The following is a 17,626-nucleotide window of genomic DNA, read 5'->3' on the forward strand; positions in this document are numbered from 1 at the left end:
CATAAGTATGGCACCAGCCATAACCAAGTATGCAAGTGAAATGAAAAATAAAGCAGAAGTACATACATAAGAGAAATTTTTACTATTTTCATTGCTCTACTTTTAAAATTTTCTGGTTTACATAATTAATCTCTGAGCAGCCTGCTCCTTGAACGTTAGGATGATTAGCCTGGCCTCAGGTAGTAAAGGTTAAGATAGGCAGAGCATTCTCATCCTGTCTCCCACATGGTCCATTATGTGGTCTTTACGTGGTCTGACTCAATCCTCTTACCGCCTTTTCAAACCACTCCACAAAAAGAGGAAGTGGATAGATACTATTCCCAGAGCAGCAGGTTGGAATACCATAAAACAAAGACGTTATACAGGGGGGAGGGAATTTATTTTCAGAATCAGAATACTTTATTAATCCCTAAAGAAATTATGTGGTTACATGTGGTTTTCTGGGACAGCTTACACATGAAGTATACAGAAAACCCTAAAATATTAAGACTTCATGGTCTGTTGCTCTCTCTGTTCCTTCTTAGAAAGCTTCAAGACCAAAAACCAAAAGCTGAGGTGTAGGATGGCCTGCTTTAGATGGAGACTGAAGGCAGCCTGATGTAGAGGTAATGGCAGATGAAAGCCCCTATAAAGAGTGACCACTTCTTATAGAAGGGGGAACTGACTTTGGATGATGGTGGTGAAGATTGCTTGAGCCTTTTGATTTCACAGAAATTTGAAAACATCAACTTTCATCCAATCAAAATAGAAAGATATATAGATATATATGTGTGTAGTATAGTAGTATATAACTACCCTATCAAAAATGCAGCATAAACTGCATCATCGGTTGTGAACAAAGACACAGATAGACAGCTGCAGAAACCACAGAGGAGTTGTCGTTCCTATTATACGTCTGTGCGCACCATCCATATTTGGTGCACTGAATTGCAGTGTCTCTGCCACAAGTCTGTGCAGTCACAAAAAACAGACAGCCGTGCAAACGTCTGCAAAGACCCTGGCAGTCACCAGTTAACAAAGAATTTTGCCTACTCAGGCACACTCACTTCATGCGAACCAAAGGTTTGATGTTTGAATTTGCTGGTGAAGAGAGGAAATGAGTTCACCACCAGATTACCATCTGGCAGAGCGTCGTCTCACACGGGTGACTTTGTGACTCTGATTGTTCATCATGATTTTATCAGGAAGACTAAAGAAAGCAAAACAATCAGAGGAGCGCTCATCTGCAAAACGAGGAATTTTAAAACAAAACTGTCTGAATGACATCATGAACTCAAGACTCAATGGGTAGATTACTAAATAAGAGTTCTAACTTTTATGATTTGAAACTTTGATTGTAGCAAAATGAGTTATAGATTCCCTTCTGTAATCACGCATCCATCAGACAGCAGAGTCACTTGGAAGAACTCCATAAGATAATGAACGTGACTTCTAGAAGCTGTAAGTCAGAGTCAAAAGGACTCAGAGACTTGGAGAATCACCAGCAGAGACAAGAGAACAGACACAGTAGTAAAATGTCCCTTTAAGAAGACACATTGCAGGTCAGAAGCACAGGTGGTTGATACTTCCTTCTGGCTAATCCCTGCTCAAACTATCTAGAGCCCACGGTTTCCTGCCCAACAACAATTCAAGTTTTAGTTACAAATACAGGCATCCATCTGCACAGATGCATTTGGGAAAGTTGCTAAATTATTGTCCTCTTGCTTTTGGTTCATTTTGCAACTTGACCCAAAAGCTACAGAAACAGAAACAGTCCGGTTCTGTCATGTGAGGTGCCCAAAAACAAGCCCAGAATGGACCATTAGCTTTAGCAGCCTGTGTCCCTTTAATTAAAAAGGAAAAAAAGGACTAGCATGATTGGACAGATACCTGACAAGGATTTCATAGCTCCTCCCTTTTACAGTGTTGTAGGCCCCAACCAATAGGAGAGCAACGAGTAAACATCTCCTGGCTAGTTGGATAACACCACGTGACCTCACAGGGGCTGAAGCAACTCTTCCTTGTTAAGAATGTAACACTGACAGGATAAACATTAATATATAATGTGATGGTCACAGTAAAACTGAAGTACAACAGAATTCAGTTGATGTCAGCTGATAAAATCGGGCTCATTTATTTATTTCCTGGATAACTGCTAACCCATGACAATTGCTAACTTAACTGCATTGTCAAAGAAGTGTTTGAATCACCTGCAAAATGGTACAAAATAATGTGTTAGTTTTTCTCAGTGACAGCATCTACCTCAATTAAAGTTAAGACTCATATTGTTGTTACCAGATATGAATAATCATGTAATTACCTCATCATTACTTAACACGTCTCTTTGAGCAAAGCTGATCCTCATCCTAACAAAGCAGCAAGTTTATTCTGAGACTCAAAATTGGTAACTGAATGACATTAGTCAGACAATTGAACTGCATATTTTAGATTAAATTTATTTATATTTTCAACCTACAATGTTTTACATTAGCTACATACTTCCACAATGTATTTTACAGCAATTTTGGACTATTGCTAAGTGAGAAAAGTTATGGCACAACAAAGTGCAGAAGATAAAACAAGCAAAAATTAGTTTACATTTTATCAATGAAAGAAGACATCTTTAGATAAACTACACACAACTAATTTTATGAAAGCTTAATATGCAGAAACAGCACATTAATTTAACAGTAAACCTAAACCACATGACTAGGGGACATCTGATGAGAGGATTAATTCAGTATCTTGTCTGGATCTGTACTGTAGTCTCCTACTCCACTGCTCAGTACTCTGCTCTGAGTAAGGGTTTCAACCTGATACCTCGTGCCCTCCAAGAATTGGTCAGTCACAGAGTTGCTTGAATCAGAGCCAAACTGTGGTTCAGAACCAGGATCAGGGTCAACATCACAGCGAGAGCTGGAATCCAAGCTACTGCCAGTGTCAGTGCCAAGTTTAAGACTGCAGATGTCAAGGTCAGACTCCTCCTCATAACAGAACGCCTGATTTGTCTCCAAGCTTTCACCAGGAGATTCTTCTTCTTTCGTGTCTGAGTCAGGAGCCTGCCACTCGGTCTTGAGCCTCCTGCGGCTGATCAACTTCTGCAACTGTAGCTTGTTGGTGAAGAAGATAGTGCGCCACCCAACTTCTACTGCCAGAGATGCCACCTCAGTCGAAACTGTGTTGCAGTGCCGATGCACCGCCTGTTCCCAAAACTCCTCTGATCCACACAGCTGAAGACCAGACGTAACAAGATAAGATGTGTTTTGAGCTTAAGAGACAATTAGAACAATATAGGAATAAAATGCAACTTCAGTTTAAGACCTGATGATTTATAATGGCAGAGGACAAATTGTGCAAGGGTAAACAGATGTCACATTTAATATCCAATGATGCAGTTTATTCTTGGCAGCAAGTTTATTTGCATGTCTATTAAACTTACCTTTCTGAACCTGCGTGACGTTCGTCCCAGCTGACCCACATCCTCAAGCTCCAGATAATTTATTATCCGCAGAAGTAAGGAATCAGGCAAGTGCTCCAGATAATCATAATGGCCTCGGCACAAAGCTGCGGCGTACTCTAAGATTCGAAGGCCGAAAACCATGCGGACCTCACCTGGGAAGAAGCCTCTATTTGTCATCATGTCATCATCATTAAGGTTGTTTTCACATACAGTAAATACAGTGTATGATATTCATGTGACACACTGGGAATGTGGAGTAATGGCTTAGAGCCAAAATGATGAAAAGGCTAAAAAGTAAGTAGGGTGACAAGGGTTTGTTACTAGGTGAGAGTGTGCTTTTTTTTGTCTATTTTTTTGCTTATGTTGGTAAACAGGCTATAGACAACAGGATTTACAAAAGGGTTACATATAAAATAGAGAAATTACCTGTTTTATAACTAGTCTGTGTTCCACATTATAAACAATCCAGTTCTTTTGGGACACTCAAACAAATATCTTTTTAGATATTTATTTATTTAGACTTGTGTGCGTGTTCTTTTTTTTCCACTGTTAAAAGTCTTGAATGAACATGACCAAGATTTATGTGATCAGGCCTTACTGTGCAGCCAAGTGTCATCCAAGAAGTCCTCATGGGATTGCTTCAGCTCCCCTGGCTTGGAGTACCTGTCTACAATTCTTGGAGATATCTTCCACCATCTCCATACCACCTGGGAATACAAGTTCAAAGTACGACTTATGATAATGACATTTACAACCACAATTTTTCCATTTTTTTAGACATACAACTCTACGGTATTTACATATTCTAAAGATAATTCGAGTAAAACGCTTAAGAAACACATATTAAACAGTTAGGTGAGGGGCCCATGGGCCAGTTCTGTTGTAAAGAGGGATAATCCTTTTTCTATTGTACTGTATACTATTGTGTTCTGAATAGAAAAGCAACGCAATCCAGTAAAAACAACACCTATTCAGACATCTGTACATTTTAATGCCGGAGTGTCACATTTTACATTGTGAGCCACATGCAGTGCACTTTGATTTTATGAATCTCCCCTTTCAGTCATTGTAAATAAATGTAACTGCACATTTAATCCCTGGGATAAGCTAATATAAGAAGAATAAGTGCAATTTCAACATCTCGGTTACGATAAGATTTTTTTTTTTTTTAATTAATTAAATAACTTTAAAAACAAACAAAAAAAAGGCAACATTGCTGTTGGACTAGTATGAATGGCCATGTGGAAGGTCTTTATCAGTAGAAATAGAAAAAGTTGTAAACGTATGCAAATTAAGTTAAAAGTCCAAAATGTATGCGTCCCTTCACGTATTCCATTCAGATTCTGATCTCCGGTCCTTATGTTTTACCTTGTGGGTTGTAACTTGCAGTTAATAAGTAGCAAATAGGTGAGGATGCTAAACAGATAGAGTTGCTAATTTAAGTTTATTGGCTACAGCTAAGTTAGCCACGAAGTCGCTACATGGGAAAGCAAACGGCTTCTTAGAGAAATTTTAAAAATATTTTTAAGCAAAATTTTAATGAAATTTAGCCCTTGTCATTGCTGTCATTACTTACATCTGACTTGGTGACAGAAAAATGATAAAAGTTCTGAATGGGTGCAGGTCCCCGTCCAGAGATTTCAAACAAGGGGTCTGTTAGAAGGGACGCCATGTCAGTTTGTGTGTTGGCATGGCAACGGAACTTTGCCAAACATACAACGTACCCCAGAGGAAAAGAGCGTTTCGCGTCATGTTAAACCAAATTTAAACGACTCAAAGAAACCTAAGTGTAAACTCAGGTGCTTAAACATTTTGCTAAAAATGAATAAATAAATGAAAAACCCTCAAAACTGGACTTTATTACACTCTACAAACAAGAAATATGTAAATCACCAAAGGTTTCAGTGACTTATTAAAACAGCCCTACGTGTTTTAGTATCAAATAAACACTCACAATTTGTAGTTAAAAATCTTTTTAATTTATTTATACATATATTTATATATGTACACATATACTCACCTATTCTTGTAAAGACAAGAAACACATTGTCAAACTCATTGTTAGTCATACGCAGCACAACTGAGACCCTAAAGAGTTGCAGTAATGATCCAGTAATGTAGTAGTCCCTGAATTAATGTTCTTTTCTTTTGCCTTATTCCAAAGCAATCCTGGTCAATTATATCCTTATTATTCTCCTCATTCTGTTCTTCTCTCCAAAAGCTTTTCAAAAAAGAAGGCAAAGAAGAGGACAGATATTGAGGGAGTGCGCTGAATAGGTTACAGGTTTTGTTTTTTTACTTTATATGTTGTATATGTTTGCCTAGGCAGGCTCTGGTAAACCTGTCACTCCCTGTCAATAGGACAAGTCATTATGTGAACAACTCTGTTCTGTTTTGTTTTTTTGAGGTAACCATTCTGGGTCACACCCACACCCTGAAGCTTTCATGAACAGTCTTTCCTTTTCTCTTTACAATATTCCTAAAATATAATATCTGAAGCTTCCTCCTCTGACATATTCAACCAACAGTAGTGATGTTGCTAGAGTATACTAAATAGTGTTATCAATTAAGTAACAGAAACAAGAAGTACTTAAATAAAGGCCTTTTGCTCCACTTGTGCTCTAGCAGACATGCCTCTTTTTATCCTTTCAGCTGTAAACATCTTGAGTTGTCTGCTGGCTCAGTTAACTAAAGACTTGCACTTGGTTTCAAACTAAAATTTAGGCCACACTTTTGACTTAATAGTGTAGGATCACTGCTGTGCCCCATTAACCTGTGTGAGATGTTACTTTAAATTAAAAAGATGCTGCTGCTCTGAGTATACAGGCAAGATTTGTTTCTTACGGACTGTACTCTGGATCTGCATGTTAAAAGGAAACACCTTAATGCCAGTATAGTAGCAGTAAGCTAGAATAAAGAGATATCCCTTTTGAAAAAGAAACACCTGCATCAAATACAGATCATGGACTTAAATGGAACCCTGTTAATAGTCTTAGAGTGTATACCCTTACCTACATAGATAGTGTGTAGTGTTTTTTTTTGTTTTTTTCCACAAGGTGTCTGTATACTCACCTTTGTTAATTCAGTCCTTGTTATACACATACATGTACTTAATTGTGATTACAAATGGTGATATGCACAGAGCGTACAGTTATAAACAAAAAAATAAAAAGCATATAATGTATATAATCCAAACAGTACATTTGCCCTCATAACAGTCCCTTAGTCTTCAATAAAGTCCTTTGTAGTCCTTCATAGTGTTGTAAACTTTTTTTATAAAGAAAAAAAAAAAGAAAAAAAAATGTAAGTCATTTTTTAGAAATGTACTGCCACTAGTTGTGACTGAACGGGTGCCTTGAATATGTGCTGCATGCTGCCCTCTGGTGGAGAGAACCAGGAGCTGTGCTACAGGAAAGGGTTGGTGGATGAACCCCCTGAAGGGAATGACCCGGCTGGTGCTCCTGCCTGAAATAAGAGAGAGTCCAAAAACATCACTGATTTGAAAAAAAAGGGTCTATAAAAGCTTTCAGATCAATCAGTGTGACAGCTTTTTGAGAATGCAACGGATGCTCACCACAAATGGGTTATTGGACATGCCAGGGACAGCTATGGGCTGCCCAAATGGTGTGATCGAGGGCTTGTTCTGACCATAGACTGGGAATCCAGGGCCTGGGGGAAGACAAAAGGAAAAGGGGTTTAAATGTGTTTGAGACTGCTCTCTCCAGCACTCTCCAGAGCCAGTATTTTCCTTTTATTTTATTGCAACATTTATATCATCACGCCATAAAGATAAGGCCATAAAGACATAAAGACAATCACTTTACAATGATTTAATGACAAAAGTCAAACCTTTAAAAATTCTACGGGAGTCGAAAAAAAATAAAATTGCAAAGAGAGCCGCGGCCTGGCATGCCTGATTGCATTCAGTAAACAGAGCCTTATAATAGTTTTATTTATTGTCATCATTATGAACAGCAGACCCTAAAGTTTTGTACACTAAATGCAATCTTTTATCACTGTGCAGTAGCTGCCACTGTCAGGTTGCACTTTAATTTGAGGCAGCAAGGCTTCAACTTATTTCTTAATGCAGAGAGCTGTTATGTAAATAAGAACAAAAAAAGGAAAGCATGCAAAAAAAAAACCTTTAAATTAATGGCCGCCACTGCACAGACTCTTAGGGTAAGAGGACAGAGGGATGTGGAAGACCACTAACCATTAGACTGAGGGTGATAGGCCCCTGGCTGAGAGTAAGGGATGGGGGCCTGACCAGGGAATTGCTGCTGGAAGTTTCCGCTGAAACTGGTGGGGAGGCAGTAGGAAGACGCATTCCCAAAGCCTGCAGGCATGCTCATAGAGCCAGTACCAAACGAGGCTACGAGACACACACAGCATGTGTGCACAGTCAGTGTACACACATACCCACAACACACACACACACACAAGGAGTAAATTCTAGATACTTTGGCAAATCACAAAGCTAATAGGCAATGTAACTGAGTTACATCAAAGTAACACAAATGTCTAAGTAAAACAGAAACATTTCAAGTGAAGTATATTAAACTCTAAGCGCGCACACACCTGCAGCTGGAGCTCTGCCATTGGTCTGGAAAGGGTTGGTGGCCATTTCTGGTGGAATGGCTCCAGCAACGAAGGGATTTGTGGATGGAACAGCTAGATGGAAAACAGCCACAAAATGAGTGATTGAGCTAAATGAACAAGAGGTAAATGTTTTTTATCTGTGTTTGCATCATTGTAGTAGTGAGCACCATGACCACCTCCGAAGCCAGGTTGCATGCTGGGTAACACAGGTGGGTTTTGAGCTGGCGATGAACCCAGTGCTGGTCCAAATATGTTCCTGTAAAGAAAATGATGCCACTAAATGTTTAATAAAGGCTATGAAAGGCATTACCAGCCCTTTTTAAACATACATGTGCATTTGCATCAAGTGTTCATCACACTGATAAATACACTTATCAAATCAATGTATAATCCTTTAATACTTTTCAGACTTTTTTCAGCTTTGCAGAGGGGCCACATGAAGAAATTCACTGTTCCTGGTAAATCTCATTGTGTGTGTCTCACACTTTCTCACCCTTGCACATTGCTGCTTGTGGAGGCAGAGGAGCTGAGCTCGTTGTCTAACTCAGCCAGAGCAGCATAGCGGTCCTCTCTTTGGCTCCCTGTCTGACACTGGGCAGTGGCGGCACTAGACACTGATGGAATTGGCACTCCTCCCCCTTTCAACAAATATTAACATCAATAAAAGAACTTGTCAAACATCAAGTGCCACATGCATAAACACACACACACACCCAAATAATTAAAAGGATCAAGAGCAATACTCTCCCTGGGAACCTCCCTTTGCTGTCCTTTAGGGATGTCTTTTTCAAATGAGCACAAATTCAAAGGACATGCAGGCGTATTCACAACACTTGTCAAATGGCCTTACATGGACAATAGGGCTGTGCGATATGACGAAATATGTCGCCTGACGAAATGACACTATTGTTTGTTTCGTGGTGTTGCAAAATACACTGTTGACAGCAATATTTGTGAAGATGAGGCAGAACCAGGTAGCTCCAAACAGAAGGACCAGTCAAAACAAATCGAGGACCTTATTCTTAAGCGAGGGGCTACCTCTGTAGCATGGACATGGTTTGGTTATGAAAAGTCTGACACGGACCAGAAAACTGTACCATGCAAATTATGCTGCAAACTGGTCCCCACCACAGACTCAAACACGACAAACCTCTTCTACCACCTACGCAAGAATCACGTGAAAGAGCATGGAGAAAGTTTAGAGACGCAAAAAAAGAGCCGTCAGGTGCTCAAAGTAAACCTTAGACTCAAACGTTAGAACAGCCTTTTCCCCGCAGCACACCATGTAATAAATACAAAGAAAAAGCGTCCGTTACAACTTATATCTAAAAATATATAGTTTCATGTAGGGCTGCACGATTTTGAATAAAATGAGAATCACGATTTTTTTGCCTAGAATTGAGATCACGATTCTCTCACGATTTTCTTTTCCAATATAAATATTTATTGCACTTATTAACTGCACATCAACTTCGTAACAGTTGAAACTGAACATAAAAACAATAAATAAAAATAAAAACAATAAATGCCTCACATTTTGTGGTTGCCGCAAAATGTTGTACTGCTTGAAATTCTGTCTCCACCGTTGCTCGACACTGCATGTATAGAGCAGGTAGTGCAACAATAGAAAAATAGTTGCGGGACGGCACTGTGTAGCGTTTGTCTAGGGTGTTGAGCATTTTCCTAAATCCCTCGTTTTGCACAGTGTTGATATATCTTTGGTCAGGTGATAAGTAATAGCCTCCGTAATTTCTTTGAGCCTGCGGAAGTTCGACGTGTATAGGGAAGCGCTGTATAAGGTTCCCGTTATTGATGTTTGGGTGGTTGACCGGCACAAATTTTCTCCTGTCACTTTCTCGTCATCCCTGACGTGTTCTCCGTTGTTTTTTCCCTGCCAATTTGAGCATCACGGCACAGCTTCTGTATCACGTGGTATAAGGCTCCGCCCATGTCATTTGTTGAGCAGGAAGGGTGAGCGCTTGTTTTCATGCAGATTACGTCCCGGATCAAAATGCGGTACAATCGTCGTCTCTTTTTTTTTTTTTTTTTTTTTTTTAATCGTTGTCATTTGGAAATGAGATCGCACATAAGTATGAATCGAGATCGCGATTTTCTAACGATTAATCGTGCAGCCCTAGTTTCATGCATCGGTCAAAACACTCGACTCCAGGTACACGACGCTCATCTGGAAACGCGTCACAAGTCGAGTTGCCCAAGATTCACAGAATTTAAGAATAAGAATAATAAGAATAAGAACAACTTTATTTATCCCGAGGGAAATTCTTTTGTCATGTACATGCTCAAAGCAGCAGGAGAGACAGAGGAACAGATGAATAAGATATAAGATATACAATATATACAATAAGAATAGTGTACAGTAATATACAGTAGGATAGTGCAAGACAGTATCGGATAAATCTAACGAAGTAATATACATAACTATATCCTGGTGAATAAATAACTATCAGTGCAGGTGATTCTAGAAAGTGACAAAGTATTGTGCAATAGAATAAAGGGAGTAGCAGCATATGATGGGGGGATGAAAACAAATATTCAATAAGTACTCTTGGGTAATATTGCACGGTCTGGGAGGGAACAGAATAACATAGGTAATCGTCACACCTACAGAGTGAGGAAGAGTTAAACAGTCTTATTGCCATTATTTACAGAAAAGCACTATTTTGTGATATATATTGTTCTGGTCCTAGTGGACAATAAGGGACATCGTTTTAAGTCTGGGGGGAAAAACGGGCTACATTCTTGTCGAATAACATTTCATCTTGACAAAAACTGAGGTTGGTTGGTATGACACGAGGAACGCCTCGTGTCATACCAACCAGAACACTAAGATGTTAGGTCTTCAACAACAGTTCTGTCTCTTCTGTGAGGTTAAACAACACAAGTTCTCCACAAACTGTTTAGTTTTTTCTGTCCCTCAGCTGTGATGTTGCCAGTTTTTCTGACTGGAACGCTCACATGGAACAGACAGACGGTATTTTACATACCCGCTCATCTGTTTACATTCTTTCTCTGAATCTCGCCAGCTTGCAGCCTGGTTCCCGATTATATCACACACTTGGTGAAATCCAGTAAGCACGGCACAAAAAAGGGTTAAGGAAATTTTATGAGTTTGTAACCACCTAAGCTGAAACGATGGCAATGGTAAGAGAGAAAGATATTGTGCAGTCTGAGCCCAGCGTGATACTTTACACACTGGCAATGGATTGCCAGCGTCCACACGATGTGCAGTATTGTCAGCAGAGGATGGGTACAAGCTCTGTGCAGATGTCATGTACCCTCCAGTTTAGGCTGAGCATTACACTATAGGGCACTACCTGTGCATGCTTCCTCTAAATGACCTCCAAGCACACCAGAAAGCACTACAATAAATACAACTGCCCATCCAAGATAACCATAACAACAGTAACAATGACCAACAAAAACCTTGAGCATCCAGAGTGCATTCCTGGATACAGCGGGCTGTAGTACAGAGGACAAAGCAGGTGAGACATGAATTTAAAAACAAAACAAAACACTGTAGTAAGGGAGCATACATGTGGATAAGATGGAGGGGAAAATGGCAGGGAGGGTGGTACCTGATGAAAAGGACTGTGAGGGAGATGATGTGCTCTGATGGGATGGAATTGCAGTGTTTCCAAATGCGTCAAAGTTGGCAAAGTTGGTATTTGAATTACCCTGAGGTGCTGCTGCCATACACAAGGGAAAATTAACAACAGACAGTGAATGTGGGAATAAAAACAATGGCAGGAGAAAAATGTAAGGGACAACGACAAAACACGGTCTTCACATATTTGTATATACTAGTTGGATGTCAATTAAAAAAACAACAACAACAACAACACTACATGTTATGAAAATCATGAAAGATATCTTACCTGACTGATTTGGAAAATGTGCAAAGTTGGCAAAGTTGGTAGAGGTGGCAGTCTGAGTGGGTGGAGCAGCAAAAATGTCTCCCAGGTCTGAGAGCAAGTCAAATTTCTTCTCCTGAGCAGCACTCTGAGCTTGGGAACGAGCTAGCCCCGGAGACTGGGTGGTGCAGTCAAGAAAAAAAAAAAAAATATATATATATCACACACACACACACACACACACACACACACACACACACACAAAACAAGACTTTTCTTCAGCTGAAAATGGAATGAGAAAAGGAAAAGGGTGGTCGATGGGTTGAATGAGGCACAGTGTGCATTCGTCTCACCTGGCGCAGAGGGGTCTTATTGAGCTGCAGGGTTTTGAGGGGTTGGACTTCTGGTGTGCTGCCAGTGCTGCTTGCTGAGGAGCCAGACACAGAAGCCTGAACATTTGCTACTACCCTTGCCTGGTCAGGAGGAACATACCTAAAGATCCAGGGAAGAGCACCAGCATGAAACAAAAGCCATATTTAGTCCCAGCACACAGAGCTTTGATAACATGATGGCCATACTGAAGTGCTATTGGAACATATCATTTTAGGTCTCAAACGACGCATATGGTCTGAAGATTTTCACATATATGGTTTCTGTTACCTTAATTTACTTAGTTATAGTGCTGGATAAATAATAGGGTTCATGACCATTGTGACACCAAGTTGGATAAGCGTTTGAGACAATGGCAGAAGGACAGTATTTCAAAAGAAGATAAAATTGGCCCCACGCTTTGTACATGAGTATTTGAGAGTTGTGCTTGAAATCCAAAAATTCTGCAGAAGAAGCAGCAAAATGATACAGAAAAAAGAAAGCCTTAGACAATGAAGAACGTGCTGCCAAACTCAAACATATGGTTAACCAAGTCCACAGCAACAAAATGGTTTTTGGCAAAGATAAAGCTCAGCAATCATTTTCTGTGCTGACAGTAACAAGCAAGGACTGAACACGCACTTTGTGAATTCTTAGCACTCTAAAGTATTTACTACCTTTATAACATAACCCAATGTTTGCACACAGTTAAAAAAGATATATATAAAAGTGAAATAAAGTATGCAAATATCACTGCTCAAACCTGATAAAACAAATAAAACAACAAGGTTATGTTACCATCTCTTCTTTTCATATTTTTCCTGGAGGAACTCTTTTACTTTCTGCGGTTCTCTGAAATCTGGAACGACCGATGTTCTGTCGTCATAGAGGCCCAACCAGATGTGTTTACAGACCTACAGGGGGGCACAGGAATGAAGGGAGTGGGAGGCAAGGAGAGGATAGTGGTGGGGGTAGTGGCACAGCCATGAACGAGGTGAGGGAGAGTAAAGGGAAAAGGGGGGAAGGGGTGGAGAGAAATGTGAGTATATAAAAAGGAGAAAGGAATGCCAATAACTTGAATAAAGAAGGCTACTGCTAAATTAGGACATGATTATCAAAATAATGCTCGACAGTGTAAATGACAGTGCTTAGCGCTTTGCTGTAAAGTGTGCGTGATACCTCGTTGCTGTGTTTCTGTAGGAACTCGATTTCCTGCTGTGTGAATGTGGTCATAGAGATGGACTTCACTCTGTGTGGGGGATTCAGTCCTCGCCTGTGGGTGGAGGAGGTATATGTTGTTAGCTAAAGAACAAAAGAAGCAGGATGCCAACCAGTGCTGTTCGTTTACAAAGAAAAAGCAAACAGAAACCCAAACCACAGATGCCCCATTACATTTTCTTGTCAGAGTGAATGCACCCTTGAGTACTTTATAGCCATTTTCACACATGCACAACAGCAGCCCTGAGCTTTTCATATCATTAATAGATGGAGAACACACATGTCCCATGGAGACAGACATCAAATGCTTTTTAACCCGTCAGCTCCCTGTGCAAAGTCTGTGTCATTTCTCACAGTGCTGATTTACACCAGAGTGAGAAAAGCTGCACGGAAATGTCCGGTGAAATCACAGGGACACAGAGTGGTCATCATGTCTCCTGTCTCTACTCTACCCAGGCGGCTCCCTCGCCTGTACTAAGAAGAGCATTTCCAACGCATCTGAAACTGACTTTCTCCTGCGGTGTGGTACAACTTTAGAAAGCAGCTTTGTTTGGGACCTGCCAAGCACATCGGACAGACGTTTCTAAAATACAGAACAACAACAAAAAAAAGTTTGTTTGCAATTAGTACAGTTTTAGGTTCAAATATTAGGATTGTAATTGTAAATTCACCGATATCCCAAATATTACTGACATAGTTTAATTACACGTGACATATTTATTAGGGATTTCTAGCAGATGCCATAATATCCACATATCAACAAATAATCTGTGTGTAGTGGGCACGTTCTCCCTCTATGAAATCACTCCAGCTTCCCCCCACAGTCAGAAGTAATGCAGGAGTTTGTTAATCAGCAATGTTAAACCGTCTATAGGTGTCAATGTGAGTGTGAATGGTTGCTTGTCTCTCTGTATTAGCTCTGTTGCACCACACCTTTCGCCCCATGACAGCTGGAACTGGTTCCAGCCCACCCTGCCAGCCTGATTTATATAAAGGAAAGAATATGGATGGATGAAAAATGAACTGATGGATGGATAATCTGTAAACCCAAACTTACGAAGATCAGGTAGATCCGAAGATCTGGTATTTTAAAGGAAAAAAACAATAAAAGTGTCAATCAAAAATAGCTGATGAGATTTTTGATTGACACAGTGAGATACTTTTCAATCTTTGGTTTAATGTTTTGAAACAAGAAAGTCCCTGTGCATATTTACCATTGACACGGGAAAAAAAAGTTAAAACAAATCTCGATCAGCGGATCTAAATCAAGTGCAAAAATCAGTACAAAATAACTGTGTAGTAACATTAGTGAGTATTCAGGGATTGCGACACATATAAATCCAAATGTAAGAAAAACGTGAGTGTGTTAGTAGAAGGTACACAAACTGCTTTGTGAACTTTAGCGTAAAGAGTAAACATGACCAAAAAAAGGGGGGCGGGGTGTGACATGGGTTGTGATTTATTGATTGATTGTGTAGGACAAAGATCACACTTTCAAATGCTAAGAGAGAATATGTGCACACACACACACACAATATCAACACAAAAAGAGTAAAACAATGCTACATTAAAAAAAACAAACATCCAAATCTGCCTAAAGCAGAACGTCCTCAAACTAATGAGGCTTTGGCAAAACCCAAACTATTGCTGAAGAAAAACAAAATTCATTTAAAACAAACTGAATTGAGGCCAACACAGAGACATTGTCATTGGAAACCAGGATTGATGTAAAAATTGATGTAAACTGCAACTTGACAGACCTTCAACACTTTGTCTAAACATGGGGAAAAGTACAGTAGTTAGTATTTGGTCTGCACACACCAAATCATTGTACAGACCTGTCCACATAGAACAAAACTCACTTTGAGAAACTGATTATTCATCTAATTATTTCCAGTTGCCAGAAAGAAAAAAAAAATGTGAATGCCAAGATTTCTTGCAGCAACTCCTCATAAATTGTGTTCTTCTGAGTCACAATCGTCTACACTCACAACTAAACTATTAACTCACGAACACATATTTACTCAACACAATGATTCATCACTTGCAGTGCAGACTGTACAAAAAAATTACATGACAAACTCTATAACTAGCAGTAACAACTTCCATCAAACATTTCCTGTAGCTGCTTGCACAATGATGAGGTTGAATTTTGGACCATTCCTCCTACAAAACTGTTTCACTTCATTAAATTTGCTGGGATGCTCTGGTTTTAACTTCCTTCCTGCTATGTCATCAAAACCTCTTAAGATTATGAACTGATTATTTGGTACAAAATAAAAGGATAACAGTGTAAAACTATTCAAAATGTAAAAAGTGTTAGCCATGGTCAACTTTTCTTTCCTGTTATCCATTCATCCTGTTCCAGTTATCCTTATCAGCGTGCCAGGGGGAGCTGAAGCCTAACACAACTACCGTAGGGTGAAAGGTGGGAGTACACCCTATTTAAGTCCCCAGTCTTTTGATATCACTTTTTTTAGTTGGTGTGCTACTACTTTAACATACATAAGATCCCATTCACATTTTGTTTGTTTGTTTGTTTTTTCCATTTTGGGCTGCATATGATGTCAGAGAGACTGGATATATGGTAATATTGTCAGGGACAATGTTCCATCTGCGAGTATAGAAGCCCCACCCACCTGCTGTCCAAACCTTCTGTTTGTGAGGAGCTGCCAATTAGAAGAAAATTAGTTTTAAAGGGAGATGAGTCAAAACAACTTGTTTTAGACAGACTTGTTATAAACTGAAGAATGGCATAAGACAGACAAGCTTTATGCTGAACTGTCAATCGTGCAGAGCTACTCTAATAGAATTTAAGAATTGAATACAGGGCTAAACACTATCATAATGTCCAATTTAAAGGGTAAGCAGTGACTGGCAACACCTTGTCTTAAGTAATTACCATGCTGTATACTGATAGCAGGATACGCAGAAATGTTTCCTCAGTATCAGCAACTTAATGGGCGTGGGCGGACAGCATATTGCGCTGATCCGGTTTATTGCCTGAATTACGATTTCACAATGATTTGACATTTTGAGGAAGATGTGGTTCAGTCGCATAGCAGTTGCAGGCGACCCGCTGGCCCAGCTGCTCTTCAATTACTTCCCAACTTCAGAGACCCACCCTGCTTCTGCTTATCTGGATGTGTGTGTGTTCTTGCGACAAGCCTCCTCAGAGGTCCAGCTAAAGTTCAACTAGAGGAGGTCCCCCCCCCAATGCCGTGCTGTTTTTGAACCCGGTGGTCAAATATTTGACTGTCAGCCATAGTTACGAACCCAGCGTTAGGCGTGCTACCCTAGACACACACACACACTCACACAGACTCATACAGACAATCAAGCCACTGACACAGACCCCTCACTCACCCTGTGTGTTTTTGTAATAACACATGTTATCACACTAAAGCAGTGATGTAAGCGATCCAATCTGCTAACACCGCCCATCCCAGCCCGACAGCTCCGGGCTGAACCGAAGGTAACGTCTGCATTACCTGTCCTCACTTTAACACTAGCTAACTAGCTAACGGTGCCGCCAAGTCAGCGCCGGTGTCCCCACCGCTCTGCCGTGCAACCGTGGGACACTAAAGAATAAATATGACACTTTGGCCCGAAAGGACACTCACAAGATCCCGGAGCAGGTGGTACAGACGAAGGAGCCCACTGTCATGTTGACATAGGTCGGGCCGCGTTGGTCGCAGTCGAAGCATTTCCTATTCGCGGGCAGGCTAGTCATTTCCCGGAGCATCTTCAGATGAGTCTCCTCCTGCTTACGCTTCGCACTCGTCGCCATGACCGAAAAACTAAAACGGCTTGTTTGGGGTGGGGGGAGTTTGGTGAAGGGACGCGGGGCAGGACGGGTGTCTTCAGGACAAACTTGCCGCGTACGACGGCGTTAACTCTGGTCTGAGAGACACCTTGCTGTGAGAGGTCTACAGACCGACTGGCACACTTCTTCTCCTACACGCGAAAAAAGTGAGAGCCCCAGCAGCTCCTCAGCCACCGGCGCCATCTGTTGGTTTGGAATGACGCCTCGTATTGTGGGTTAAAATTAACACTTGCCTTTGGAAGTGCTTCAGAAAATAATGTGCTATGAAAACACAGCACTTTTACAGTGTCCATCCGCTCATAA

The 17,626-nt window shown here is 40.4% G+C and overlaps 2 protein-coding genes across 5 annotated transcripts; both read right to left on the minus strand.

The window, feature by feature from the left end:
* Positions 1–2,882: 2,882 nt before the first annotated feature.
* fbxo36b (F-box protein 36b) lies at positions 2,883–5,154 on the minus strand. Its single transcript, XM_013269256.2, is given in 5 exon segments — positions 2,883–3,083; positions 3,086–3,209; positions 3,419–3,591; positions 4,038–4,146; positions 5,016–5,154. Coding segments are annotated over 5 exon segments (555 nt in total). The 5' UTR covers positions 5,112–5,154; the 3' UTR covers positions 2,883–3,030.
* A 241-nt stretch (positions 5,155–5,395) lies between these two features.
* On the minus strand, positions 5,396–17,511 carry agfg1b (ArfGAP with FG repeats 1b). Of its 4 annotated transcripts, none has more exons than XM_019347715.2 (12): positions 17,121–17,511; positions 13,459–13,552; positions 13,078–13,193; positions 12,264–12,402; positions 11,935–12,088; positions 11,635–11,742; positions 8,532–8,676; positions 8,206–8,294; positions 8,018–8,110; positions 7,653–7,811; positions 7,014–7,108; positions 5,396–6,904 (listed from the first exon to the last, which is right to left on the minus strand). In XM_019347715.2, the coding sequence occupies exons 1-12, from the start codon at positions 17,285–17,287 to the stop codon at positions 6,845–6,847; spliced, it is 1,419 nt and encodes a 472-aa protein (XP_019203260.1). In that variant the 5' UTR covers positions 17,288–17,511; the 3' UTR covers positions 5,396–6,844. The 4 variants fall into 4 exon arrangements, with proteins under 4 accessions (XP_019203260.1, XP_005476069.1, XP_019203259.1 ...); XM_005476012.3 differs by having other exon boundaries at positions 8,215–8,294; positions 11,635–11,745; XM_019347714.2 differs by having other exon boundaries at positions 11,635–11,745.
* Between the last annotated feature and the right edge of the window lie 115 nt (positions 17,512–17,626).

This window comes from Oreochromis niloticus, linkage group LG18 (genome assembly GCF_001858045.2).
Source record: "Oreochromis niloticus isolate F11D_XX linkage group LG18, O_niloticus_UMD_NMBU, whole genome shotgun sequence".
NCBI classification, from domain to species: Eukaryota; Metazoa; Chordata; class Actinopteri; order Cichliformes; family Cichlidae; genus Oreochromis; species Oreochromis niloticus.